The sequence below is a fragment of the Sceloporus occidentalis genome, unplaced genomic scaffold (genome assembly GCF_023333645.1).
Source record: "Sceloporus occidentalis isolate IW3139 unplaced genomic scaffold, rSceOcc1.0.p SCAF_3, whole genome shotgun sequence".
Classification (NCBI taxonomy): Eukaryota; Metazoa; Chordata; class Lepidosauria; order Squamata; family Phrynosomatidae; genus Sceloporus; species Sceloporus occidentalis.
In genome coordinates this window covers 926,091-951,747 of record NW_028316983.1, presented here as the reverse complement: position 1 = coordinate 951,747, position 25,657 = coordinate 926,091, and the positions used below count along the sequence as shown (strand labels likewise).

General features: G+C 52.9%; 2 protein-coding genes across 4 annotated transcripts; one reads left to right on the top strand and one right to left on the bottom strand.

Annotated features, from left to right (window-relative positions):
- The first annotated feature begins 479 nt into the window (after positions 1-479).
- On the top strand, positions 480-8,923 carry CTSA (cathepsin A). 2 transcript variants are annotated; one of them, XM_089513393.1, is made up of 15 exons: positions 480-582; positions 2,027-2,199; positions 2,766-2,883; positions 3,452-3,502; positions 3,687-3,773; positions 3,888-4,043; positions 4,749-4,840; positions 5,007-5,091; positions 5,254-5,345; positions 5,520-5,598; positions 6,815-6,963; positions 7,063-7,138; positions 7,292-7,381; positions 7,903-8,007; positions 8,377-8,923. In XM_089513393.1, exons 2-15 carry the CDS (start codon positions 2,030-2,032, stop codon positions 8,458-8,460), a joined length of 1,434 nt encoding a protein of 477 aa, XP_089369519.1. In that variant the 5' UTR covers positions 480-582; positions 2,027-2,029; the 3' UTR covers positions 8,461-8,923. The 2 variants fall into 2 exon arrangements, with proteins under 2 accessions (XP_089369519.1, XP_089369520.1); XM_089513394.1 differs by having other exon boundaries at positions 482-575.
- A 2,336-nt stretch (positions 8,924-11,259) lies between these two features.
- On the bottom strand, positions 11,260-25,350 carry PLTP (phospholipid transfer protein). 2 transcript variants are annotated; one of them, XM_089513392.1, is made up of 16 exons: positions 24,851-25,350; positions 21,553-21,700; positions 21,199-21,298; positions 19,447-19,575; positions 18,387-18,542; positions 16,500-16,563; positions 15,461-15,524; positions 15,147-15,238; positions 14,145-14,321; positions 13,964-14,023; positions 13,442-13,606; positions 12,476-12,543; positions 12,328-12,370; positions 11,979-12,042; positions 11,668-11,744; positions 11,260-11,554 (listed from the first exon to the last, which is right to left on the bottom strand). In XM_089513392.1, exons 2-16 carry the CDS (start codon positions 21,671-21,673, stop codon positions 11,447-11,449), a joined length of 1,488 nt encoding a protein of 495 aa, XP_089369518.1. In that variant the 5' UTR covers positions 21,674-21,700; positions 24,851-25,350; the 3' UTR covers positions 11,260-11,446. The 2 variants fall into 2 exon arrangements, with proteins under 2 accessions (XP_089369518.1, XP_089369517.1); XM_089513391.1 differs by having other exon boundaries at positions 21,553-21,717; positions 24,851-25,349.
- Positions 25,351-25,657: the final 307 nt, after the last annotated feature.

Here is a 25,657-nt window from a genome sequence, read left to right as displayed (position 1 = left end):
CATTCTGTGACTCGATATGAGAGAGAGAGAGCTTTGCTGCCATAATAAACTACAATTCCCAGGATTCCCTGGCACTGAGTCAGGGCTGGAACTCCAAAGAGTGTCTTGGACCAAGGACAGGTTCAAGAGACAAACGCGGATACAGCATGGCGTCCATAATAAAATATAGAACTGCCAGTGCAATACAGCTGTGAACCAGTGGGCCCCAGAAACTCCAGCTCCCAGAATCCCAGGCTATTGGCCAACATGGCTGAGGCTTCTGGGAGCTGAAGTCCACTGCTGTAAAGGAGCTCTCATTTGGGAGGTCCTGCTTTGCTCTTAGGGAAACCCGGCGGGAGGCAGAACGCCTCCTTCTCCTTCGAAAGCGGCCATTTTGTGCTTGAGAGCCGGGGGTCGAGGTGCGCGCGCACTCCCGGAAGTAGAGCGCTTGACCCCGCCCACCTGCGGTCAGGTGACACAGAGGCGGCGCCCCGTCTCTCCCCCTCCCCTCCCCATGGAGTCACGTGCCTTCCGGACCCGAAAGAGGACTCAGAAGCCGGACGGCAGAGGAAGCAGGCGCAGCTGAGAGAAGGAAGGCAAGAAGTGGGTCGAGGTCCTGGAAGGGGAGGGCAGGATGGGGCCCCCGGGTCTCTTGGGGGGCAAGAGGGGGGCTTCCCTGGTAACAGCCACCCATCGAGAATGGAGCCAAGGGGGGCTGTGAGGGGCTTCCCTGGATGGCAGCCTCACCCCCAAAAGGAAATGGCCCCCTTAGAGACTGAGGGGGGATGTGGGGGTCCCCCCATTGAGAATGGAGCAAGGGGTCTTTAGGGAGAGAGGGGGCTGTGAGTGGGTTGACAGCCCCTCCCGCAGAGAGACTGGAGGAAGAGGGGTGGCAGCCCCTTGAGGATGGAGAGGGCAGGCGACAAGGGGGGCTCTGGGTGAGGGGGCCCTCTAGAGAACAGGGGGGTCGAAGAGGAAGAGAGGGTCTCCCCTGAATGAGAATGGGGTCTTTCGGGAGAGAAGGGGGCCTGTGAGTGAGGAGAGTGGGAGTCCCCTCGAGAGACTGAAGGGGACAGAGAGTGGGGGTTCCCCCCTGCATGGCAGCCCCCCATTGAGAGTGGAAAGGGCAGCCAACATGGGGGGGGGCTCCCTGGCTTGATAGCCTCCCCTCCCCTCAAGACATGGGTCACCTTGAGAGACAGGAGGGGCATCTCTTGGATGACAGCCCCTGCCTCTTGAGGACAGTGAGCAGAGGGGTCTGTAGGGAGAGAGGGGGGCTGTGAAGGGCTCGCCTGGTTGACAGCCGTCCTCCCCCCCAGAGGTGGGAGTCCCCTCTAGAGACTGTAAGGGCTGAGGAATGGAGGGAAGAGGAGGTCACCTCAGGTGGCAGCCCCCCATTGAGAATGGAGAGGACAGCAAGCAATGGGGTATTTAGGGAGACGGGGGCTGTGGATGATTGGGGGGGGCTCTTGTGTTTGATAGCCTCCCCTTCCAGAAGTGGGGGTCCCCACTAGAGACTCAAGGGGCCAAGGAATGAGGGGGTTCCCCTGGATGATAGCCCCTCACCAAGAATGGAGAGAGCAGTGGGCAAGAGAGGGGGTCTGTAGGGAGAGAGGGGGCTGCATATGAGCAAGTGGGGGGCTCTCCTGGTTGACAAGGGGGCAAGGACAAGGACAGAGGGGGCTGCAGTTAGTCTTGCTGTGAAGATTTAGTGTGCTGAGGGGTGATAGCCCTCCCACCATTGAGGGCAGCAAGCAAAGAGGTCCTACTGGGGGGATTGCAGCAAGAGAGGGGAGCAGATGGGTGTGTGAGTGGGGGACTCTCCTGGTTGACAGCCTTCTCCCCCCCACCATTGGAGGAAAAGTATGACAGAGAGGGAGCAGTGAGTCCAGCTGCGAAAGCTTGAGGTGCTGAGGGATCCCTCTGGGGCCCAGAGCCCCACTCCAACTACACCCCCCAAGCCTGAGACTCCTTCCCCCAGGTGCCCCCCCCTCCTGTATGTGTCCAGATCTGAGACTTTTCCTCTTTCAACCCACTCTCTCTTCAGGTGATGAGTTCTCTGCTGCCATTCCTGCTGCTGCTGGCCCTGCTGGCCTCCGGCACCAGGGCCGCTCCCGCTGGGCACGAGATCACCTACTTGCCAGGCCTCGCCAAGCAGCCAGCCTTCAGGCAGTTCTCGGGCTACTTGGATGTAGAGAAGGACAAGCACCTCCACTACTGGTAAGGGTTGGAAGGAGGAAAAGGGTGCACAGCTTGGCTGTGGGGAAGAGGCATCCCACACTGGGCAGCCAGCGTGTTCCTGGCTCTCGCTGGAGAAAAGGGAAGTCCTGATGCCTGAAGGGGAGCCTTTGAGTATAATCTGGGTTGAGGTCTGTCGAGGGGGCTCTTCTCCACTGGTAAGAAGGTCAATGCACCATAGAGCAGGGCCTTTTCAATTGTGGCACCCCAGCTCTGGCTTGCCCTTCCCTTGGAACCTGATGTGCACCAACATTAGCCTCCTGTTGGCACCAAGTAAAAACATAGCTCTTTAATCTTAACAAAAGCCTTTGGTGCCTGTTTTACCAAAAATGTTGGTGCATATAGCTTAAAACTGTTCTTAACTTGTTAACCTGTTTCATGTAATTGTATTTAAATTATTTTAACTGTTTTAAATTGTTTTTATTCTGTTTGTGTTCATTTTACTCGTATACCACCCAGAAACTTCTTGATGTATAGGATTTTAATAAATGAGCCCATTTGGGCAGGGAAACAGCTCCCCTCCTACCCCCGGACCATCTCTCTTGCAGGTTCGTGGAAGCCCAGGGGGGCAATGCAGCCCAGGACAAGCCCCTGGTGCTCTGGCTGAATGGTGGCCCTGGCTGCAGCTCCGTGACAGGCCTCCTGACTGAGCATGGTCCCTTCAGGGTCAGTGGCAAAGACATGCACATACCCCAGTTTCTCTACAACAGGTTTCCTCCTCTCTCCAGTCTTGGAGAGGCCCTTGAATGAGGTCAACTTCTGGACAGAATCTTTGACATTAATCTATCTTGGGGCTTCCCTACAAGTGTTAGAAAGGAGGTTTGTAGGGGGTTGGTATGTGGAAGTAGTTTGGGAGCTGAGGGGATCCCCCAGGTTTCATAACTGAGAGCTTTTGGGTGGGTGGTGATGATGCTCCCAGCCCTGGGTGTGGAGACCTTTGCCCAACAAGGGGCTCATGAGTGCTTCTGAGGTCACATGTACAGATACCTGCCTCCACCTCGTGACTGGTAATCTCCTGACTGCTGGGATATGCAGACAATTCTTTTGTTCCCAGTCATTACAGATAATAGCCTGCTTGGCTGCTTTAGGTGAACAAATAGGCAAAAATCTGGGGGCTGATCGGAAACTGTGACCTGGGTGTGACTCATCCTCCCAGTGATTGTTATAGATTTGGGATACATGAACTGGCGTGTCATGGTATCAGTGGCTTCACCTTCTCCTCCTCCTCCCGCAGATTCAGCCTGATGGAGCCTCTCTGGAGTACAATGACTATGCCTGGAACAAGGTGAGTCCTCCTTCACTCCCTCCCCAGCCAAGATGGCCCCTAAGAAACATAGGTGGGGAGCCATAAGGCATTGCAGTTGTGAAAGGGAAGTGTCCCTGCCCTCTGGTGCTGTGGGACTAGCCACCAGCTGGCTCAGTGTGGGGAGGCTGTGGGTGCTGAGAGTGACCAGATGCTTTCTCTGCAGCTGGCCCACATGCTGTATTTGGAGTCCCCCGTGGGCGTTGGATACTCCTATTCAGATAGCCAAGACTACCGGACTAACGACACAGAGGTGGGTATAATGCTAGGGCTGGAGGGTGGGTGGGTGTTTCTGAGGACCCCCACTGCTGTCACTGTTGCTTGCTAAATGTGTTTCTTTCTCTTTTTGTCTTCCTCCACCTCGCAGGTGGCCCGGGTGAACTACTTGGCCTTGAAAGAGTTCTTCCGCCTCTACCCAGAGTACTGCAAAAAGGATCTTTACCTCACTGGGGAAAGCTATGGAGGGATTTATATCCCCACCCTGGCAGAGTGGGTCATGCAGGATCCCAGCCTCAACTTGAAGGTAGGTGTGGGTGTGTTGGGAAGGAGTCTTTTGGGGTGGGAGAAAAAGAATACCCACAATCCTTCCTGACAAGGCAGATATTTATGTAAGGAGGATGAGGAGGCACTGGTGGCGGCCGCTGCAGCTGCAATGGCATAGCAGAGGCAGCGGTGCCACCAGATGCATCACTTGTAAAAGTAGGCCACTGCCAATTTCCTCCTGGCACTGAGCCTGGCCTCCAAAGAGTTGTGGGTGGCAACTTGTTGGCACCTCCGAAGTTACTTTGCAGGAACCTACAATGACCAAACATCAGAGCTTGACTGGCCATTTCCTCTATTTAAACATCTGAGAACCTTGAATAATGGGGAAACTAAATTCAGGGGTGGGAGAGAGGACGGGGTGCATCTCAGATGAAAAGCTGGCATTTGCTGTGTATGTCACTCAAATGCCCGCCTTTCCCCTGAGATGCACCCATCCTCTCTTCCACCCCTGTACTTAGCTTCCCTATTATTAAAAGTTCTCAAAGGATCAAATGAAAGAAGTTGCTAGTCAAGATCTGACGCTTGGACAAAAGGAGGACAAAATTCAGCAGCAGACGCATGACTAAACTCAAGAGAACTTGCCCCTTCTTTCAAGAATAACTGCCATGCTAGCTTGTGTGCTGTGCAGAGGCTCCACTCCTCTCAAGGAGGCTGATCCTCCTGTGTCTTGTCTTGTGTGTTCCAGGGAATCGCGGTGGGCAATGGCCTTTCCTGCTACGAAACCAATGACAACTCTCTGGTTTACTTTGCCTACTACCATGGCCTGCTGGGGAGCAGGTAAGGGTCTGGGCATTCCTTGGTTGCAGAAGTCACAGCAGTAGACTGGTGCCATGCTGGTCCATGCTACCAGATGGTGGCGTGACATGCAGGGTAGTGGGCTCTAGCCCAATAGGGAAAGAGTGAGGAGTCTGACAGGACCCTGGCCTTGCTCTCTTCACTGCAGGCTCTGGACAGACTTGCAAACATACTGCTGCTCTGATGGGAAATGCAACTTCCACGATAACACAAACGTGAACTGTACCCTTGCTGTGAGTAGACCATTGTCCTAGGACATCTCTCTTTCTTGCCTTCCTCCCGAGTCCACCTATGAGGCATTGCTGGGGCAAGAGGGTGGGAGCAGGTGGGGGGCTTTATTAGACCTCCATCTGCTCAGTGGCTGGATCCCAGTGTTCTCTTGTGGCTTGTTGCAGATGGCTGAGATGATCCGCATTGTGGACGAGTCAGGCCTCAATATCTACAACCTCTATGCCCCGTGTGCCGGCGGGGTACCGGGCCACTACAGGTACGCATGGCTGTTTGCAGGCTGACCTCCTGGGTCCTGGTCAGTAGCCAGGTTTGGACTGGGGGTGGAGTTTGAGTTAACCCTGGCCATCAAACTTTGCTCACTTGAGGAGGTTGAGGGAGTGCGGCCATGGAGGAGCCTGGGTAGTAAATGTTGACCTTCTCTGGCTTCTAGGTACCAGAATGGGGTGCTGGTCACTCACGACCTGGGCAATAGCTTCATCTGGCAGCCGATGCGTTACTCTTGGAGGCAGGTGAGGCTGTGACCCTTTCCCATGTTTTCTGAGGCATGGCCTTGTGGCCCTGGACAAAAAAAACCCTCAAGTAGCAGAATGAGGTAGAGGTGGGATTGGTCTCAGGCTCCCCAGCTGGACAGAAGAGAAAGAGAGGATGCTTTGAGAGCGCAAACATCTCAGGGAGTTATTGCTGTCTCTGATGTGTGTCCAGACAAAAAGCAGGATATAAATAAAAAGATGATGATGATGATGATGATGATGATGATGATGATGATTAGCTGGGATGATTCCAGACTAGTGTGGCAGAGCAAAGTTCCTTTGCTGTGATTTAGTATGTAAATGCTTTCAGACCTTTGGACTGACCAGCCCATATTCATGGGGTAGCCAGTGCAACAGTTCTGTTAGAAATCTTGTATGTTGCTGGATCCAGTCACCTGATCTCTCTGACTTGGAAGTAAGGAAGGTTGGGCCTGGTTGGTATTCAGAATCAGAGAGCCAGTCAGTTGGGAGGGCACAACAGTTGTCCTCTAATCCACCCTCATTTGGCCATGCAGGAATCCACAGCTGAATCAGTCCTGAGAGATGCCCTGCCAACATCCGTGTAAAGGCCTCCGAAAAAGGGGAGTCTGCCACTGCTCTCCATGGCAATCTCTTTTAGTGTCAAACAGTCCTACCAGTCAAGAAGTTCTTCCTAATTTTGGAAGGAACATTACTCACATCCCACTTGAATGGAAGAGCAGTAGGATAAGTACTTTCCTGCTGCTACTACTACTGTACTAAGTGGTCTGATCTCCGTAGAAGACCACTTCTTCTGTTCCTACCTGTCTGCTGAACATTTCATGCAATATAGCTCAGCCTCACCTTTGTAGTTTGTAAGTTAGTTGTTTGTTGTAGTTATGTGCCTTCAAGTCATTTCTGACTTATGGCAACCTAAGGCAACCTTATCAAAGGGTTTTGTTGGCAACCAAGGAGGCTTGCCATTGCCTTCCCCTGCAGCTGAGAGCATGTGACTTGCCCAAAGGCACCCAGTGAGTTTCATGGCCAAGCTGGGAATCAAATCCTGGTCTCTAGACTTAGTCCAACACCCAAACTATCGCACCATCCTGGCTCAAGGTCAGTTAGTTACAAACTAAAAATAAAGAAGTCAGGAAGTCCCTGAAAGTATCAGGATTAGCAATGGTTTGACCTGCTACGACTGGGATGAATGGAGCAGGCAACACTTTTACCTCCCCAGAACCTGCTGAGGCTGCAAGTGGCCAGGAAGAGTGTGCGGCTGGACCCCCCCTGCACCAACACCACTGCCCCCTCCAACTACATGAACGACCTACAGGTGCGCAAGGCTCTGCACATTGTGGATGGAGCTCCAGAGTGGCAGATGTGCAGGTGAGAGCTTAGAGGGTGGACAAGCAGGGAGAGGGCCCAGGTTGCCATTGGGGCAGGGGAAGGCCCACTGGTGACACTGCTTGCCTCTCTCCCTTGCAGCTTTGACGTCAGCCGTGGCTACAAGCGCCTCTACACAAAAATGAATGACCAGTACTTGAAGCTGCTCAGCGCCATGGTGAGTCAGAGGAGTCGTTGTGGACTTTGGGTGGTGGGACCACTGCCTTCTCCTCCTCCAAGAGGGCATTGGGAAGGATGAGAGGCTTTGGGGGAGCTCTCCCTTCCCCTCTGTCTTCCCTTCCCTTTCTCACTCTGGCTGGTTCTGCTCCAGAAATACCGCATCTTGCTCTACAACGGGGATGTGGACATGGCCTGCAACTTCCTGGGAGATGAGTGGTTCGTGGACTCTTTGCGCCAGAAGGTGAGCCAGACAATGACAGCCTGTGTGGCAGGCACTCTTAGTAGTTAAAGGTGTGCCCAGCGACCATGTGGCCCAAACCCTGTTAATTAGCTGTGAGGGATTTCCTGGCCAGTTCATCACATCAACTTTCCGGTTCCCACACTACGTCTCAATACGCAATAATATGGTTCTCTATGAACACAGACTTTAGGCAACATCCTTCCCCCCTGCCTTTTCCCCAGCAACCCTCCTTAAAACTGAACTTGTCACCTCCACACCTACAAAGTTTTGCATTCCTATGGATATTCTCATACACAGACTGCATATATAGGTCTGTTCCTGGGCTGTCAACTCCACTAAATGCATCTGAGGAAGTATGCTCAAGTCTAGGCAAACCCACGCTACCAACTTCTAGCTTACACTTAGTCTCAAAGATGGCTTTACATACTGATTCCCTAGACTAACACAGCTATGTCTTTGAATGTTAATTAGGCAGGAATCAATCTAAAATTGATGGGGTTGCTCTCTGTCTTTGCTGCCAGGTGGAGGTATCTCGACGGCCCTGGATTTACACAGATGACAATGGGGAGGACCAGATTGGAGGCTTCGTGAAGGAATTCACCAATATTGCTTTCCTCACTGTCAAGGTAAAGGGCAGTTGGAGCCGGGTAAATCCTGGGCTCTCTCTTGGACAGGCAGGGGATTCTGGAGGAACTGAGTGCCCTGAAAAATGCAAAAAAGTCATGGGGAAAATAGCCAGTGATCTGCTTTGGCTTTTGAGAACAAAAATCTTTTAGCCTGTTCAGTAGTGCATGGTGATGTGCAACCTATTTAAGGGGTGAATTCCTCTCTGGAATGCTAGTTCACCTGCACCCATTTCTTTTTCATTTCTGGCTAGACGATACCTGGGCGGGTAGTCTGAAATGATCAATAGAACATTCTTCAGGGCGGTGGGCAACCCAAACCTCTGTGCCTAATACCTAAACCTCTTTGTTTATCTCCCCACCTTTTTGCAGGGAGCCGGTCACATGGTGCCCACAGACCAGCCCCGGGCAGCCTTCAACATGTTCCAGCGCTTTATCACCCGGCAGCCCTACTAGCCTGGAGTCCCATCGTCCACTTTTACATTCACTGGCAGGGACCCACTTCCTCTCCTGGGAACTGGGTACTGTCCTGATCCTCAATGCCACTTGGACTTTGGCGCAGGCGCCCTCCCTGTCTCAACTGGTTCCACCTGGCATGCTTTCTGGGGCTCCCACGCTGCGCTGGTGATGGGAGGCGTCCTTTCTGGGAGCGACCATCCCATCACCCTTCCTTCCCTCCCTCCCTCTGCACATTTGCACTGAACTGGGGCAGAGGCAATGCCTGTTCTGCCCGCATCCAGGGCCCTGGAAGGACCCTTTCTCAGCCTTAGTTCTCAGTCAGCGTGAAGAGGAAGGAACCTGACTCACTGATGATGACGATGATGAAGAAGAAGCCACTTCTCGCCCTGGGCAGCAGCCTCACTCTTGGCTCCTGTGAGCCCTGGGCAAGCTTATTAAAAATCACTTTTTTCTAAAAGAAGCTGGAGTCCTGGGCCGTCTTTGAAGCTGAGTGGTTGCCTTTTGGGTACTGAGCTGCCTCCACCCTGCATCCATTCTTTGGAAAGTCCCATTATGGGACAAAATCTACCCCAAAACCTCTTTGCTTCTGTCATGTCCCTCCTGCTCTGCCTTCCTGGGTCCTCTTCCAGCCTGCTCTCCTCCACCTTGAAATAGATTTGGGGAGAGCCTGGCAGGTGAGCATCTGCGGGAGGGAAATTGCTTTCTCTGCTTCCCCCACCAAACTCCAGTCCTGCTGTTGTAGCGGAAAGAGCCACAGTTTCAGCGGTCAGAGACCTTTTGACTCCGTGATTCCTGGCACTTCCTCCTTGTCTCCAGCTGTTTACAGATTGCAGACAAAGAGGGGAAGGCAGCTCTGCTTACAGCTTTTTTGGGGGGAGGTAGGGGGGCAGGGTGCAGGGCCCACTTCCCCAAATTGCACTCTTCTATCTACTTCCATTTAAGGGGATTTCAGGCCATGCTGTTTTAGGAGCAGCTCTGCAAATGATTTGCATGGTGGAGTGGGGTGGGTGGGTGTCTGCTTCTCCTGTCACTTCCGCTTTCCTGGTAAACATCCCCACAAACCTCCCACAGAAGGCCACAGGAAGACCCAGCAGGGTCATCTCCTGGGGATAGGGAAGTTGAGATAGATATTCCCCATAAAAACAAAAAGTGGCATTTGCACGCCTTCATGTCAGCTGGAGCATGGGCCATCTTGCAGTGGGGAACTACCTTGATGGAGCTGGGCTGTCCTCTCCAGGTCTATAAAGAGAGGCTGGACAGAGACCGTCTCGGGGGTTAGGCTAGATCCTCTTGTCTCTGGGTATATTTAGTCTAGAGAAGAGGTGGTTAAGGGGTGATATGATAGCCCTGTATTTGAAGGGAGATCAGATTGAACATGGAACAAGCTTGTTTCTTCTGCTCCAGAGAACAGGACACAATGGAGCAATGGATGCAAGCAACAGGAAAAGAGATTCCACCTAAACCTTAGGAGGAACTTTCTGACAGCAAGAGCTGTTCAACACTTACCTGGTGTGGCCCACACTCCCCTACTGACAACACTGCTCTGGCCCCTTCCAAATCTTATGATTCCAAATCTTTAAGATCAGGGAAGTACACCTTTCCTGCCCTCTTCCCTCCCTCCCTTGAGTTGCAGCTTCCACCCAAAGCATCCCAGGAATCACAGAGCTGGAAGAGACCCCCCCAAGGAGCATCTAGTCCAACCCCCTTCTGCCATGCAAGAACACACAAAGCATCCCTCATCCAGCCTCTATTGAAAAACCTCCAAAGAAGGAGACTCCACCAACCTCCAAGGCAGCAGCGTCTTCCACAAACAGCTATTATCCTCAGGAAATTCTTCCTAATGTTGAGCTGGAATCTCTTTTCCTGCAGCTTGCATCCATTGCTCCATTGGGTCCTATTCTCTGGAGCAGCAGAAAACAATCTTGCTCCCCTCTCAACATTAGGAGGAACTTCCTGACAGTAAGGGCTGTCCGACAGGGGAACAAACTCCTTCCTCGGAGTGTAGTGGAGTCTCCTTCCTTGGAGGTCTTTAAACAGAGGCTGGATGGCCATCTGTTGGGGATGCTTTGATATGGATTTCCTGCATGGCAGAATGGGGTGTCTGCAGTGGGATGAGCTGGCCCTTGTGGTCTTTTCCAACTCTACGATTCTGTGATTCAATATGACATCCCTTCAAATACTTAAACAAGGCTATCATATCACCTCTTAATCATCTTTTTTCCAGGCTGAACATCCCCAGCTCCATAAGTCATTCCTCATAGGGCTTCATCGTTTTGAGACTCTTCACCATTTTGGTGGCCCTCCTTTGGACACATGGCTCCAGTTTCTCAATGTCCTTTTTGAATTGTGGGGCCCAGAACTGGGCACAATATTCCAGGTGAGGCCTGACCAAAGCAGAATACAATGGCACTATTCCTTTCCTTGATTTAGACGCTATATTTCTATTGATGCTGCCTAAAATCGCATTGGTCTTTTTAGCTGCTGCATCGCACTGTTGACTCTTGTTCAACTTGTGGTCTACTGGGGCTCCTAGATCCCTTTCACATGTTCTGTTGTATAGACATGTGTCCCCCATCCTAAACCCTCTTTCTGTGGGTGAGTTATATGCAAGACAGGAAAATTATCCCTTAGCAAGTGGGTGAAGTGGGAGTGAGGTGTAAAGTGCTGGGGATAAACTCCTTCCCTCATTACACTTTCTTTGCTATAACGCCAGAGAGAAGGTTTGGGGCAAGGGGAACTAGTATCAGCCCACCCAGGGAAGAAGAAAAGGCAAGTGTGGGGAAGGCATGGCAAAACCCCTGTCTAAGTCTAAACTTTATTGGTTTTGGTCCTAAGGCATCAGCCGTGGATAAGCAGCCATTGTTGCGCCGTTCTTGCAACGCCTGGTGGGTGAGCGCAAGGAGGACGGAGTGGGCAATTGGGTGGGCACAGCCCTTTGAAGGGAGCAAGTCCTTGTTCAGAAAGCGCTGGCAAGGGGAAGCCCTCACGCTGCCACTGGGGTTGGGGCTGGACCAGGCGCCGTCCGGTACTTCTCAATCACCTCTCGCAGCCCTTTGGAGAAATGGAGGTCGGCCCCGATGGTGAGGTAGCCCTGCGAGGGAAGGAGGGAGGGGAGAAGTTGAGGGGTGTGTGAAGGACTCTCTTCATGCCCCCCAAAACACACCCAGCAGAGGTAGGGCTGGGTGGCTTGGTGGCCCTGCTTACCATGTGGTTAGTGACCACTTCCTTCATGAAGTCCATCCCTTCCGGAAGTGGGATCTGGACGCCCTTCTTGGTTTTTTCTGCAAAGGGGATGATGTGAAACTGGGCTGAGGAGGCGTCTCTGACCATGTGCAGAGTCCATTCCTCCCTGTAGGTCTCTAAATGCAGTTGCCCCTTGAACCCCAAATCATCAGCCTGGGAGAGAAGAGTGGCAGGCAGGCTGACCGGCAAGATGGCTGGGTCTGTGGCAGAGGGGCAGTATGGATCACCAGGTGCCTGACCACTCACCCACCCACCCCGAGACCCGCTCCTACCATTTATGAGGGGCATGATGGTCAGTTGCAGCAATGTCTTCAGGGGTGTCTGCAGTGGGATGAGCTGGAGCAGAGAGAAGAAGGGGAAGGGGAGGCAGGTGAGGGGGGCCAGCTTGAGGTCCTGAAGCGGCTCCCTCATCAAACTGCTGACAGCTTTCCCAGCGGAGAGACTTCTGGTTCTGGCCTGCAGCTGCTTCCCTGGAAACCGGGGCAGAGAAGGCTCCCTCCAGACCCCTTTAGTCAGACCTGGGCAGCTTGTCGCAGTCCATGCATGGGCCAGGCCCCCTCCCTTGCCCAGGGCTACTTCTACTAGCCACAACTGGAGCCCTTCAAAGCCACCTTCACTTACTGCCAGAGATTCCAGGGCTGATTGGTTTGAGTAGATCCGGAACCTGTGCAAGGCAAAGAGAGCGGGCATTGAGCATCAGAGACCTAGCGGTGGCTGAGGGCCCTGCTTCTCCCACTTCCATAAAAAAGGTCCCACACACAACCCATACCTTCTCAGGTCCAGCTGGACCTGGAGCGCCTTCTGACGCAAGGCCACCTTGGCACTCATCCGGGCTTCCTGCAGAGAAGACAAGGGCCACAGCTATTGCAAGGGATGCCAGGAGTCTCACCTGGGCTCCATCCCTTGTGACAGGTGCAGTGGCAGTGCGCATGATGCAAGGGCGAGGCCAGTCCGTTCTAGGCTTTGTTATGAACTTTAAGAGTACTACCCATTACATTCATAGAATCATGGAATCCTGGAGTTGGAAGAGATGCCCGGGGCCATCCAGTCCAAGCCCGTTCTGCCATGCAAGAAGACACCATCAAAGCCCTCCTTGTGACCGATGGCCATCCAGCCTCTGTTTAAAAACCTCCAGAGAAAGAGACTCCACCACAGTGTCTTCTACTGTTGGACAGCTCTTACCGTTCTCCTGATAGAAAAGGAATCTCTTTTCCTGGAGTTAGAGTCCATTGCTCCATTTTCTAGTCTCTGGAGCAGCAGAAAACAAGCATCCTGCATCCTCAATATGACACACCTTCAAATACTTAAACAGGGCTATCATATCACCCCTTAACCATCTCTTCTCCAGGCTAAATATACCCAGCTCCCTAAGTCATTCCTCATAGGACTTTATGGTTTCCAGACTTCTCCCATTTTGGTCTCTCTCCTCTGAACACACTCAAACTTCTCAACATCCTTTTTCAATTGTGATGCATTTAATCTTACCAGTCAAACAGGCCCAGAACTTGACTAGCACTTTTGAAACTTGGATTAATGCAGAGTGGAGTCACTGATCCCACTGCAGAGGAGCCGTCTTACCTCACCGCCAGTACAATCTTCCACAGCATTGCTGCTGAACTGGGCAGCCAGTTGCCTTCCCAGCCACCCTCCCAAACCCCTTGGCCCAAAGCTGCAGGATGAAAAGACCCCCACAGATTCATCCCTCCATCTGCCCCGTGTCCCCTGCTTGCCTCACCATGGTCATGCTGGAGAGCTGGACGAGGGGCTGGTCAGCAGGGGCCAAGAAGATGTCAAAGAGGGCCGTGACGGAGATGGACATGCCGGAACTCTTGATGCTGCAATGTGGGGGGGCTGTGGCCTGGAGCCTCAGCAGCAGTGGGGCGTCCATCACAGACGGGTTCTGGGGCCACAAAGAGAGGGAGAAGAGAGCTTAGGTTAGCCCACCTGGACCCCAAAACAAGCAGAGGGGGTTTACCATGCAAAGCTGTGTCTACCTAAGGCTTGGCTGGCCTTTAGATTTGATGAGAGGGGGATAGAGTGATAGAATCATAGAGCTTTCTCGGTCCCCAGCAGTTGCACCTCCGAAGGTGGTGGGATTGAGAGACCTCCTTTAGATCTCAAGGCTCAGCTAGCTCATACCGGGGGACAGATAGCCTGGGCCCAAGCCTTAGAGACCACCCCACCAGGGCTTTTCTGCCATTTTCATCCTAAACTCAGTCCAGGCGGAGTTACTTTCCCGGGTCTCCTAAACTCTTACCAACATGACAATGCTCCCGAAGAACGAGGCTCGCAGCAAGACCTCCAGATCCTTTGGCACCTAGAAGGAGAACACAGCATCACGCTCAGCAACCTCTGGGCTTCTGTGATGCAGGTGTTGGCTATCTGGAGCCCCAGGCTGACATGCCTCTGCCCTCCACAGGTCTCCTCGCCTGACCCACCTCTGCACCGGCAATCTCCATGTTCAGGACACCAGCGTGATAGTAGGCAAAAAGGGCAGAATCAAAGAAGTACTCCGAGACAGCCAGGTAGACCATGCGCTCCGTCTCTTTGACCAGGGGCTCCGGGGCCACGTTGGGCAGCGTCACATTGTCCCCCCATAAATGAAAGAACATGCCCTGTGGAAGAGTGAAGAGAAAGGGGATTGGCACAATTAGACACAACCATAAAAACTCCTGTGCCAACCCTGAGCTGCCCTAAACAACAGGCACATTGGGAAGAATGCTTTCTAGCAGGTTACTACAACTGGTCTGAGCCCACCCCCAGGTCCCTAAACCCACCCTGCAGCTCCTCTTAAGGAATAGTGAATTAGGCAGATGGGTTTGGGAGTCCGGTGCTATCTTTTTATCTAAAAGGCAAAGGTCCTGAGAGAGCACCTGCAATGAATATACAAATGGGGGGGGGGGGGGTGTATTTTCTCAAATGACAGCAACTAAAATGGGAACCAAGCCTGGGTTATACCAGTTCCAAGAAACAGAACTCCAGAGTGTAAAATCCAAATATAACTTTATTTATAGTCCAAGGAAACCATTATTCACACAAGACACTCACTCATGCACACATTCAAGAACTAACTGTATAAAACAGTATAAAAATGGTAGCAGATAAAGGAGGGGTGCAGAGGGCCTTTGTGTTGAAGGACAACTGAAGTGCAACACCCAACGGGCAGCTGAGTGCATAGACCATCACGCATGCTCATCTGTGCACAATTCACATTCAAGCCCATTGACACGCAATGGTACCACACACACAACTCTGCTTCCACAACCTTGAATGTGGATGTTTCACATCAGAGGAAACGGTCCCACTGCTTCTGCAGGTGAAGCTACGCGGGCAAAGGCACCTACAGGATTCCAGCCATGGAGTGTGGCCCCACTTCCCCTTCTTAGGCCCCTTCTCTGCAGCATCCCCTCTTCCTTGGTTCCCTCCCACCTCATAGGTACCTTAAAACTCAGGTCCATGGTGTCTGAAGTGACCATGGGGTCATCCAGCAGGGAGTAATCTATCCCGATGTGTTCATCCACTGGGTTCCGCACTGCGAGGCAGGAAGAGTGAATGACTCCCTGGGCTGGCCGAACTTGGCCCCCAGGACCCATGGGGCCAGCCCCCTTTCCAAACCTTGACCCCTCTTTCATGCCTGAACAGGAGCCAACTGGAGCAATGTGCCAAACACCTCACTCTGCCCTCATTGCATCCTTCCTGCCATCCCTTGCTTACCTGGCAGCAAAGAGCCATTTCCCCCGCAGTCCAAACTCACCTGGGACTGTGTCCAGCACAGAGTTGAGGAGCACCAGTCCTGCATGGTTCAGCACAGGGCAGATCTGGAAACAAAGGAAGATCATCGGAGGCATGAGGGGAGACAGGTTGCCCCACCCCATCCTGCCAGATGCACAGTTCATATCCTCCAGTTATCACAATTTGGCTGGGACAGTCCCAATTAATTCTCTGTTGTCCCACTTTTTTCAGTTGCTTTTAAAATGTCTCAGTTTCTTCCTCCCATTCCTCCTTCTGTCTTTGTCCTCGGCTGCAAGCTGAGCTCAAAATACAAAAGTAGAGCCCAAACAGACAGGCCAAAATAAAGCTGCTTTGGGCCACTTTGGAAGTGTGCTTTTTAAATGACGCATGCGTCCTATAAGGCCGGAAGCCGCACCAAAGCCATGCTCCAATGCTAAGGACTGGAGCGCAGTTTTGGCGCAGCTTCTGGCCTCTTAAGATGCATGTGTCATTTAAAAGGCATACTTCCAAAGTGACCTGAAGCAGCTTTATTTTGGCCTGTCTGTTTGGGCCCGTAGTTTGCACTCAATTGGAGGGGCAGAATCCTGCCCTTCCCAGGAGGCTCCAGCAAAAGCAAACCAGGGCAAACTCTCCTAGCTGGCCTGTTGTTCTTCATTAAAAACTTGTGCCATCTTGACCACATCTCTCCCAGTTTCCATTGGTGAAATGCTGGAGGGCATGAGGGGTTTAAGGATCCTACCCCCAAATGACAGATAGAGGTGGAACAGATACAGCACTCTGAACATGCATAATAGTATTCTTTTCACTTTGGCCTTGCGTGCAAGCTCTGGAGCTAGGGATCAACCACAGAGCCTGGCCAAAGCTCCCAGAGATGCAATACCAAGTGAGCACTGGGCCTCCCAACCCAAAGCTTTCTGATGAAGTCATATCTCCACCAACAACAACCATTGGTCATCCAGATGTCCAGTGCTCCCCTCCAACTCCCAGAAACCCTTCAGGGAATGGTGGAGGAAGTTGCTTTCCATCTGCCCTGCCTGGCTCTGGACTATCCTGGGCCTCACCTGTTGGTTGAGGAGGAAACGCATCCCTGTGGTGATAAAAGTGGCCAGGAACTGGTACACCTTCCTGGAGAGAGAAAAGGAGAACACAAAAGTTGGGTGCATCGATCTCCTTTGCCTTCTTCAAAAGGGAAAAGCAAAGATTCCTCCCTGCAAACAACCTCCACATCTGGACAGACGCTTAGCCTGACCTCCCTTTGCTAGCCTCCTGGGGTCAGTGGTCAGCCTGAGGATTCCCTGCAGAGCCATAGACTGCCCAGCAAAGACAACAGCGCTGGGTCACATTCCTGGGACAGTCTGTGCCCCCAACCCACGCTCTGGGACCCCCGATCCTAGCTTGGGTCCCTGGCTCTTTCAGCTGCCCACAGTGCACAGTTAGTACCTTTTGGCCATGGATCCAATCTATGGAATCCTTGGATTTGTAGTTTGGGGAGGTGAGAGGCTTCTAATTCTCTGCTAGGGAGGGCATAGCTTGTTAGCAGGAAATGCCTAGGTTGATGTTGCTGTGTGCCTTCAAGTTCTCGCCAACTTATGGCAGCCCTAAGTGTGGCCTAGTGGCTTGGGCATTGGACTACCACTGGAGACCAGGGTTCAATTCCCAGTTTGGCCATGGACACCCACTGGGTGGCCTTGGGCAATAAATCATACTCCTTCAGCCTCAGGAGGAGGCAATGGCAAACCACCTCTGGACAAATCTTGCCAAGAAAACTCCATGATAGGGTCGCCATAAGATGAAAACGACTTGAAGACACACAATGCACATAAACACACAAGGTGACCTTATCGCAGGGTTTTCTCGGCAAGATTTGCTCTGAGGAGATTTGCCTTTGCCTTCCTAGAAGAAGGCTGGGAGAGTACCACTTGACCACGGTCACCCAGTGGGTCTCCATGTCTGACCAAGGATTTGGCCCCTGTTCTCCTGTTGTCCATCAGGCCACTGGACCACACTGGACCACCTCAAAACCACAAACCCTAGGTTTTGAGAAGATGGAGCCAAGTCAGTCAGAGTGGCATCCCAGTTCTATAACTGCGCAATGTGGAAAGAGCAAAGGAGTGCCTGGGTCTCTCAGGGGTGCCTTGTCCAGCTGGGACCAAGCAGGGCTTGGTGGAAGAAAGGAGGACGAGATCCCAAGGGAAGGGAGATGCATTCTGCCCAGGAAGGGAAAGGGCAGGGCTCTGGTGGCAGAGATTTGTTATAACCCATGGCGATCCCATGGATGAGACATCTCCAAGGCCCTTCTTAATCTCCCCTGCTTTGCTCAATTCCTGCAAACTCAGACTCAAAGTGATCTCTTTAATGGAGTCCATCCATCTTGCATGCAGCCTTCTTCTCTTTCTACTTCCTTCTTCCTTTCCCAGCATTACTTTTTCCCCAATGATCCATGCCTTCTCATGATGTGTCCTAAGTACAACAACCTGAGTTTTGTCATCTTGGCTTCTAGGGAGATTTCTGGCTTGATCTGCTCCAGGACCCCTTGGTTTGTCCTTTTGGCTCTGCCCTCTTCTCCAGCCCTACATCATCTCAAATGAGTTGATTTTCCTCCTATCCTCCTTCTTAACTGCCCAGCTCTCACATCCATCCATGGGAATAGGGGACACAATGGCTTGTACAATTTTAACATTCATGCTCAGTTGTATATCTTTGCATTTTAGGATCTTTTCTAGTTCTTTCATATCTCCTTTCCCCGTTCTTAGTCTTCTTCTGATTTCCTGGCTGCAGTCCCCATTTCTATCCATATTTGATCCCAGGTGTGGGAATTCATTGACTATTTCTATTTCTTTGTTTTCTAATTCAAATTTGTGTGGGTTCTCTGTGACATATATGTTACACATCATATGTGAGCATATCTAAAGAGAGGGGTATACATGAAATAAATAAATAAGTAATACCTGAGCGTGCCGCTAAATCCGGCATGCATCCGGGCGATGGAGGCGCTGCAGCTGCTGTTGGAGATCTTGAGGCGCCCGCTGCTGTCCTTGGAGAGCTCCAGCGCGGTGTGGATTTGAACCCCTTCAGCCGAAGTGTTGATGGAGCCAATGTCGTAACTAGGGGCAAGAGCAAGTCAGTCATGTTCTATCGGGAGTGATGCTTTTCAGTGACTTGGCCTTCCATTCACATCTGTTGGAATGATGGCAAGCTGCCTTGTGTCCCAGGGAAGGACAAAGTGGAATCATAGTTGGAAGGGACCTTAAGGGGCCATCCAACCCAAAGCCCTTCTGCCATGCAGGAATACATAAACCAAGTACTCTCTGAAACAGATGGACATCCAGCCTCTCTTTCAAAACCTCCAAACAAGGAGAAGTAGGATATAAACAAGTTATATAATAGTAACAGGCATCATGATGACAACTATTGTGATAATGAAAGTTGGGGGGGGGGGCTCACTCCATTCACCATGGGAACAACCTCCATTTCCCCAGGAAAAATCCAGAAAAAGGAAAATGGAGGCACGGGAAGAAGGAATCTGGCAGCACCTCTGGTTTATTTCAGCATGGCCATTCCTGGATTTCAACCACTTCTTCCAATGCACTGATGGAAACCATGTTACTTTAGCCAAATTTATTTAGGTACAGCTGCCTAGCTGGGGGAATGGGTCCAAATGTAATGGGACAAGTGCAAATTTTAAACCTTCAAAGAGTAGTGTAAAATGGTGCAGGTCTTACAGGTGGTGAAAGGACAGAGTGGGTTGAAATGGTGAGAGGGGGTCTGCATGTCCCTGGGGGCAAGGACCCTCTACCCACCCATGACCTAGGTCACCCAGAAGGCACAGGGTGCAGCTAGTGGAACCCATCCATCTGACTGCTGCTGGTTGCCCCACTGATGCCCTCAGAGGAACAGCTCCTTGGCACTGGCTTCCTCCAAGGTTCCAAGGACCCCAGTTGTGCCAAGAATGGACTCTGGGCCCTGCAACTGGCGTGGATGGGAAGGAGAGGATGGGAGGACACTCACAAGAACCAGTAGAGGAGCTGTCGCCGGAAGCGGAGGCTGATGGAGGCATTGCGGATGTCAAAGGCCAGGTGCTGCTGCGGCTGGAAGCGGAGGTCGGAGGAGGGCAGATTGAGGTGGGTCACCCTCACGCTGGGTTCATAGGGAGATACACAGAGATTGGCTCCAGGAGGGCCGGATGCAGATGACCAGGTCTCTCTCCCCCTCCCCAGGTTTGGTTTACCAATGGCACAATCGATGCCCAGAACCAAAGGCGTAACTCCTTCCCCAGTCCCTTCCTGAATCTCCCAACATTTCCCATTGCACCCATATTCTATATCCATCATCATCATCATCATCATCATCATCATCATCATCATCCCCACCTTCTCCCAAGGCTGGGACTCAGGGCAGCTTACAACATTAAAAAACACCATACAGTTAAAAACATATAAAAACAGTATATTAACATAAATTAAGTGGGTAACTGGGTGACAAATGAACCAGGATCCAGCAGGGAGCCTCACACTAAACTCACAGGGCTGGGAACAGGTTCTACTGGAAGAGTTTCTTGCAGCCTCTCTATTGTACTCCCCTCTTTATTTTTTCTGCTTATTTCATTCAACTTCTATGCTGCCACCATTCCTAGAATAGCCCAGGTGTGTCCTTCTTCTGGAACTGGCCTTGGGACCCCCAACCATCATAACTCATAACCCCCCATCACAACTAGCCTTGGGGCCCCCAACTATCTTAATCCAGCCTTGACTCTCTCAAAGCAAAGACCACCCTGGATGTTCCTGTGCCCCCTGCAAGTGCTGTTCATCTCCATGTGTCCATCTGTCCAATTCCATGCCACTTTTGCCTGCTCTGCCTTCCCTGTAGCAAAGTCCTTGGCTTGCCAACACCCCTCCTGGTACCTTCTGCCAGGTCCCAAGACCCGTGCTGCCACCCAAAGGGCTTCTCTGGGGGTCACAATCTGTCCTCCCCACAGTCCAAGCCTGTCCCCACAAGGCACACATATACACACCCTCACCAGTCATATCCCTTCCCATTGCTTCCTGTGAAAAGGCCAGGGGTCCATTCACACTCCATCACACCTATGGCACTATGATTTCCACATTAACCGCCTTGGCTGCATCCTCTAGAGTCCTGGGATGTGTCGTCTGGGAAGGCGCTAGAGATCTCTCCCTGACAATTCTGAATATCCTCTCTGAACTGCAACCCCAGGATCCCATAGGATGTTTCTGTGGCAGTTAAAGGGGGACCACTGTGCTATCTTTGTATAGCATGGCAGGGTCCCAGTGGGGTCCAGCTCCCCCACCCAGCCCTAGACCACCACCGCCCTGCCATGCCAACACACCTCTTGTCCGGCTCACAGGGTCACTGCTTCGGCTTGCAGCTGTGCAAACGTCAGCTGGACATGGTTGGCAAGATTTGACTGCTGTGGGGGGGGATGTGTTGGAGCCTATATCATTTTGTTGAGAAGCCCCCATCCTTTGGATGGGAGGGCTTTAGGCCCCCAATATGTTCCACATGGAGAGGTGAGAGCCCTGCCTCTTCTCTCTTCCTTGGCTGGCTCAACAGCCCTTCCTTGCAACACCTCCTCACCTTTTCCCTTTTCCCAGGTGCAGACTGTAGCCCCAGGTGGGGCTCCTTCCACCTGAACCAGCCACCCTTGCGAGGGGAAAAGGCCAAGAGGGGCTGAGTGTCCGGACGACTTAGGGGCTGCCTCTGCCCAATGGGACTGGCCTCCGCCCCAACAGCCCCCCAACTCACTTGCTGATGTTGTAATGGAACTGGCCTTCCTTGCCATGCAGGTCAGGGATGGTGATGTTCTCCAGCTCTTGCTCCACAAAACGCAGCCCCTCCTGCTTCACTGCAAAATCCAAGGGGGCTGGGGGTCACCTCTTGCCCCCCATCCCAAACTGCCCCCAAGTTTCCCAGTTTGCCATCAGGCAGCCCTCCTCAGTATCCCCACACCCTTTGCCTCTGCCCATCTGGGCATCATGAGGCCATCCATGCCCAGCCAAGGGGTCAAACCAGGTGGGAGGGGATGCATTAGGGTCCCACAGCTGCCGTGCAGAAGGGGCCAGGCTCACCCCCTCCCCATGCCCTCCCCGGGCAACTTACCCAGCTCCAAGCCCTTGGCAGTGATCCTGATCTTGCAGGCTGGCATCTCTGTGGTGCCAGTGGATGCCATCCCCAGAAAGGGCAGCAGCAGTGGGAATAGGAAGGAGATCCTCTGAGCCATGATGCTGCCTCAAGCCGCCTTGAGTCCCTATGTATGGCGCAAGGCTGGGTAGAAATAAATCATCATCATCATCATCATCATAATGTTGGCGATCCCCCTGCAAAGGGGAAACGGGTGGAAGGAGCTGGTTCCAGGCTGTCAGCAAAGAGGACCTTGGGGTTATTGCTGAGCATGAGCCAGCCCTGTGATGCTGCAGCAAAGGAGGCGAATGCTGTCAGCCTGCCTTAGTCAGAGAAACCTGTTTAGAGACGTTTTCAAAGGCCTGGGGCCCGGGCGGCAGACAAGAGCGGGACTGGGGCCCTGGGGGCCACAGGGAGCCTCCCCCCCACCGGGAAAGAGGCCTTTCCAGGGGGCTGGGGGCCGAAACAGGCGGAGGCTGCCGCCTTCCTCAAGGAAAGGGCTTCCAGAGAAACTGAGGAGGCCAAAGCTCAGGAAGAGCCCTTCCAGAAGACGGCCACAGGGACCCCAAGACCCCCCCCCCAAAAAAAAGCACCCCTAAGAGAGCGGTGGGCTTTCTGGGCAGAGAGAGAGAGGGCTGGAAGGAGGGGGCCTTGGGCAACTTTGGGGGCCCTGCCATTTCTCCCATCCTCCAGAAAAGGGGCCCCGCCAGAGCAGCCAGGAGCAGCCGGAGGAAGGACCGGGAGAGGCAGCGCCCTTTGGGAGAGCCAGGAGGCCCCACCCACCTTCCCCCGAAGGACCTGCCGCCGCCCCGGAGCCCCGGCCAGCCTCCCTCCAGCCTCCCGGGTCCCCCGAGTCCCTCTCTTCCCTTCTCTGGAGGCTGGGCGGCATCTAGAGGGAAGCCAGCAGCACCGAGCCCTCCACTCCTTCTCTCTCTCTCTCTCTCTCTCTCTCTCTCTCCTTCCTTCTTTCTTTCTTTCTTCCCTCCCTCCCTTCTTTCTTTCTCTTCTTTCCCTCTCCCTTCCCTCCCTTGCCTTCCTGGGGCTCTTTGCCTTCCCTTCCCGCCGGAGAAAGAAAAGGAGGGCAAAGAGGAGGAGGAGGAGGAGGAGGAAGGAGAGAGAGAGAGAGAGAGAGGGATGCCAGAGCCCCCGCCCTCCCCCCAGCGCCCACTTGCCAGCCTTCCTCCTCCTCCTCCTCCTCCTCCTCCTCCTCCTCGGCTTGGTCCCTCGGCGCCTTGCCCTCCTGGAGCCTTTAGAGCCAGAGGAGGAGGAGGAGGAGGAGGAGGAGGAAGGCCAGGGAGGAGGCAGAGCAGCAGCAGCGGCAGGACCTCCCCTCCCTTCCCCTCTTTCTTTTCTGGAGGGAGGGCTGCTGCGGGATTCGCACTCAGGACGGAGCCTGGCCAGGCAGAGAGCCAGAGGCAGCCCCCTCCCCGGCCCCACAGACCCCAGGAAGGCAAGGCAAGGCAAGGCAAGGCAAGGGCTGAGCCTGCTGGGGCTGGAAGAGGAGGAGAGCTCTCAGCCCAAGTTCCCTGCCTCCTCCTTCCTTCCTTCCTTCCCTGCCAGGACTCAGGTCCCCCGCCAGACAGACAGACAGACAGCCAGCCTTGCCCTCCTCCACTTTAGCAGCATCTTGGCTTCTTCCGCTCCGGGGAAGTTTCTGGCTTGTTCTGACCCAAGAAGAGCCTTCCTGGCTTTGTCCCTTGAGCTGCTGCTCCTCAGCCCTCTCCTCCTCCAGCCCCACATCCATCCTCTCCTTCCCAGCTTCCTGGTGGGGGACTGTCCAGCTCTCTCCTCCATCCAGGCCAAGACTAGTCAACCCAATGGCTTCTGGATCTCTTGGCACTTTAGGATCTCCTCTAGTTCCCATTGCCTCTCTGATCTAGGTTTGATCCTATTTGATCCAAGGTACAGATCCAAGGTAGGGGAACTCTGCCACTGTTTCTCTTAGCTTGAATTGGCCTAGATCCTCCTCCGCAGCCATCATTTGGGCTTCAGCAGTAGTCCTGCCTTTGCGCTTTCGGCTCTTCCTCAGGGGTTGCTCTGGGTCTGGGAGACTTAAAGGACGCAGCTGCCTCTCCCTCCATTTCTAGGGACCTTTGACCCCTGACCTCCCCTGGAATCTCTCCCCACCGCCCCCCTCCTCCCAGATCCTGCAGAAAGGGATCAAGAGATGCCCATGGTCAGTTGCCAGAGACCTCCTGGAGATGGCTGGACCCATCTCTCTCCTTGGCCTGCAGATGAACGTGAGAGAGCCCACCCTGCAGTGCGGGACAGGGAGAAGGGCAGAAGCCTCCCAGCGCAAGTACTGCTTTGGTTTTGGTTGGGTTCATGGACCTCTAGAAGTGGTCTCTTTGAAAACAGAGAAGGCCCCGGCCTCATTCCAATCCCAGGGACTCTCCCTCTTGAACTCATCGCCCAACCTTTCTCAGCAAAGCCCTGAGCAGAGTCTATGGCCTTCTCCATTCCTCTTTGTAAGAACCCTCCAAAGCAGTCTGGGCAGAAAGATACTGGCAGGCTACTCCAAGGTTATCCAATGGGTAACTCCATGACTGGGCAATGACATCTTTCACCCTGCACTTTCCAAGCTGCCACCATTGAGTGGATCCAACTGCATGGAAGAGAACCCCAAAGGCCCTGATCCAGTCCAACTCCATTCTGCCATGCAGGAATACATAGCATCCTAGAGTTGGAAGGGACCCCAACACCATCCAACCTAAACCCATTCTGCCATGCAAAAATAGAATCACAGAGTTGGAAAAGAACCCCAAGAAAGGCCCTGATCCAGTCCAAGCCCATTCTGCCATGCAGGAACTCTCAATCAGAGCATCCCCATTGACAGATGGCCATCCAGCCTCAACTTAAAGACCTCCAAGGAGGGAGACCCCACTACTCTCCAAGGGAGTTTGTTCCACTGTTGACCAGCCCTTACTCTCAGGAAGTTCCTCCTAATGTTGAGCTGGACTCTCTTTTCCTGCCGTTTGCATCCATTGTTCCACATCCTAGTATCTGGAGCAGCAGAAAATAAGCTTGCTCCCTCTCCCAGAGTTGGAAGGGACCCCCAAGGGCCATTCAACCCAAACCCCTTCTGCCATGCAGGAAGACACAATGACAGATGGCCATCCAGCCTAGAACCATAGAGTTGGAAGAGACCCCAAGGGGACATCCAATGCAACATCCTTCTGTTCTGCGAGAGGACACCATCCAAGCCCCATGGCCTCCAAAGAAGGAGACTCCAACACAATCCAGAGCAGCTCATCTTCCACTATTGAACAGCTCTTACCTCCTAGAAGTTCTTCCCAATGTTTAGGTGGGATCCCTTTTCCTGTAGCCTCCAGATCCGTTGCTTCTTCACGTCCTTCTAGTCTCTAGGAGCAGCAAAAAAGGAGCTTGCTCTTTCTTCCCTCTGAAGAAGGAATCTGCAGAAAGAATCTCTTCTTGTGTTTGCATGTTCTCCGCCAGGAAATCCTAAATTGGGCTGCAAAGGTCAGGTGACACCGCAAGTTCATCGCAAATTCCTTTCTCCAGGGAAACTGGCGCATGAGTCACTGCGGTTTTGGGGCCTGTGGTGCCAGACCAAGACTTGTTGCTGCCTGAAGCAGAGCCCAGACTTCTCATCCCCAATGCTAGCGAAATGCTGGGGCCTCCTTGGTGGCTGCTCCCAAAAGTGTGGTACTCCCTCCCCAGACTTGTACCCTCCATGGCATCCTCCCAAAGGCAGGGAAAGACCCTTTGGCTTTGAGAGCCCTTGAAAGACAAACAGTTGATCATAGAATCATTGAATCCTAGAGTTGGAAGAGACCCCAAGGGCCTGATCCAGTCCAAGCCCCTTCTTCTGCCATGCAGGAACTCTCCATCAAAGCATCCCCATTGACAGATGGCCATCCAGCCTCTGTTTAAACATCTCCAAGGAGGGAGACTCCACTACACTCCAAGGATGGAGCATCTTTCACTGTTCAATAGCCCTTACTCTCAGGAAGTTCCTCCTGATGTTTAGGTGGAATCTCTTTTCCTGGAGCTACCATCCATTGCTCCATTGTGTCCTATTCTCTGGAGCAGCAGAAAACAAGCTTGCTCCCTCCTCAATATG

Excerpts from the sequence above, each read along its gene's own strand:
- CTSA (XM_089513393.1), top strand. The coding sequence starts at position 2,030 with ATGAGTTCTCTGCTGCCATTCCTGCTGCTGCTGGCCCTGCTGGCCTCC. Across the intron at positions 4,044-4,748 it reads ATCCCAGCCTCAACTTGAAG|GGAATCGCGGTGGGCAATGG; the intron begins GTAGGTGTGGGT and ends TGTGTGTTCCAG. Across the intron at positions 8,008-8,376 it reads TTGCTTTCCTCACTGTCAAG|GGAGCCGGTCACATGGTGCC; the intron begins GTAAAGGGCAGT and ends ACCTTTTTGCAG.
- PLTP (XM_089513392.1), bottom strand. The coding sequence starts at position 21,673 with ATGGCTCAGAGGATCTCCTTCCTATTCCCACTGCTGCTGCCCTTTCTG. Across the intron at positions 14,322-15,146 it reads CCATGGACCTGAGTTTTAAG|GGCATGTTCTTTCATTTATG; the intron begins GTACCTATGAGG and ends ACTCTTCCACAG. Across the intron at positions 11,555-11,667 it reads AAGTGGTCACTAACCACATG|GGCTACCTCACCATCGGGGC; the intron begins GTAAGCAGGGCC and ends CTTCCCTCGCAG.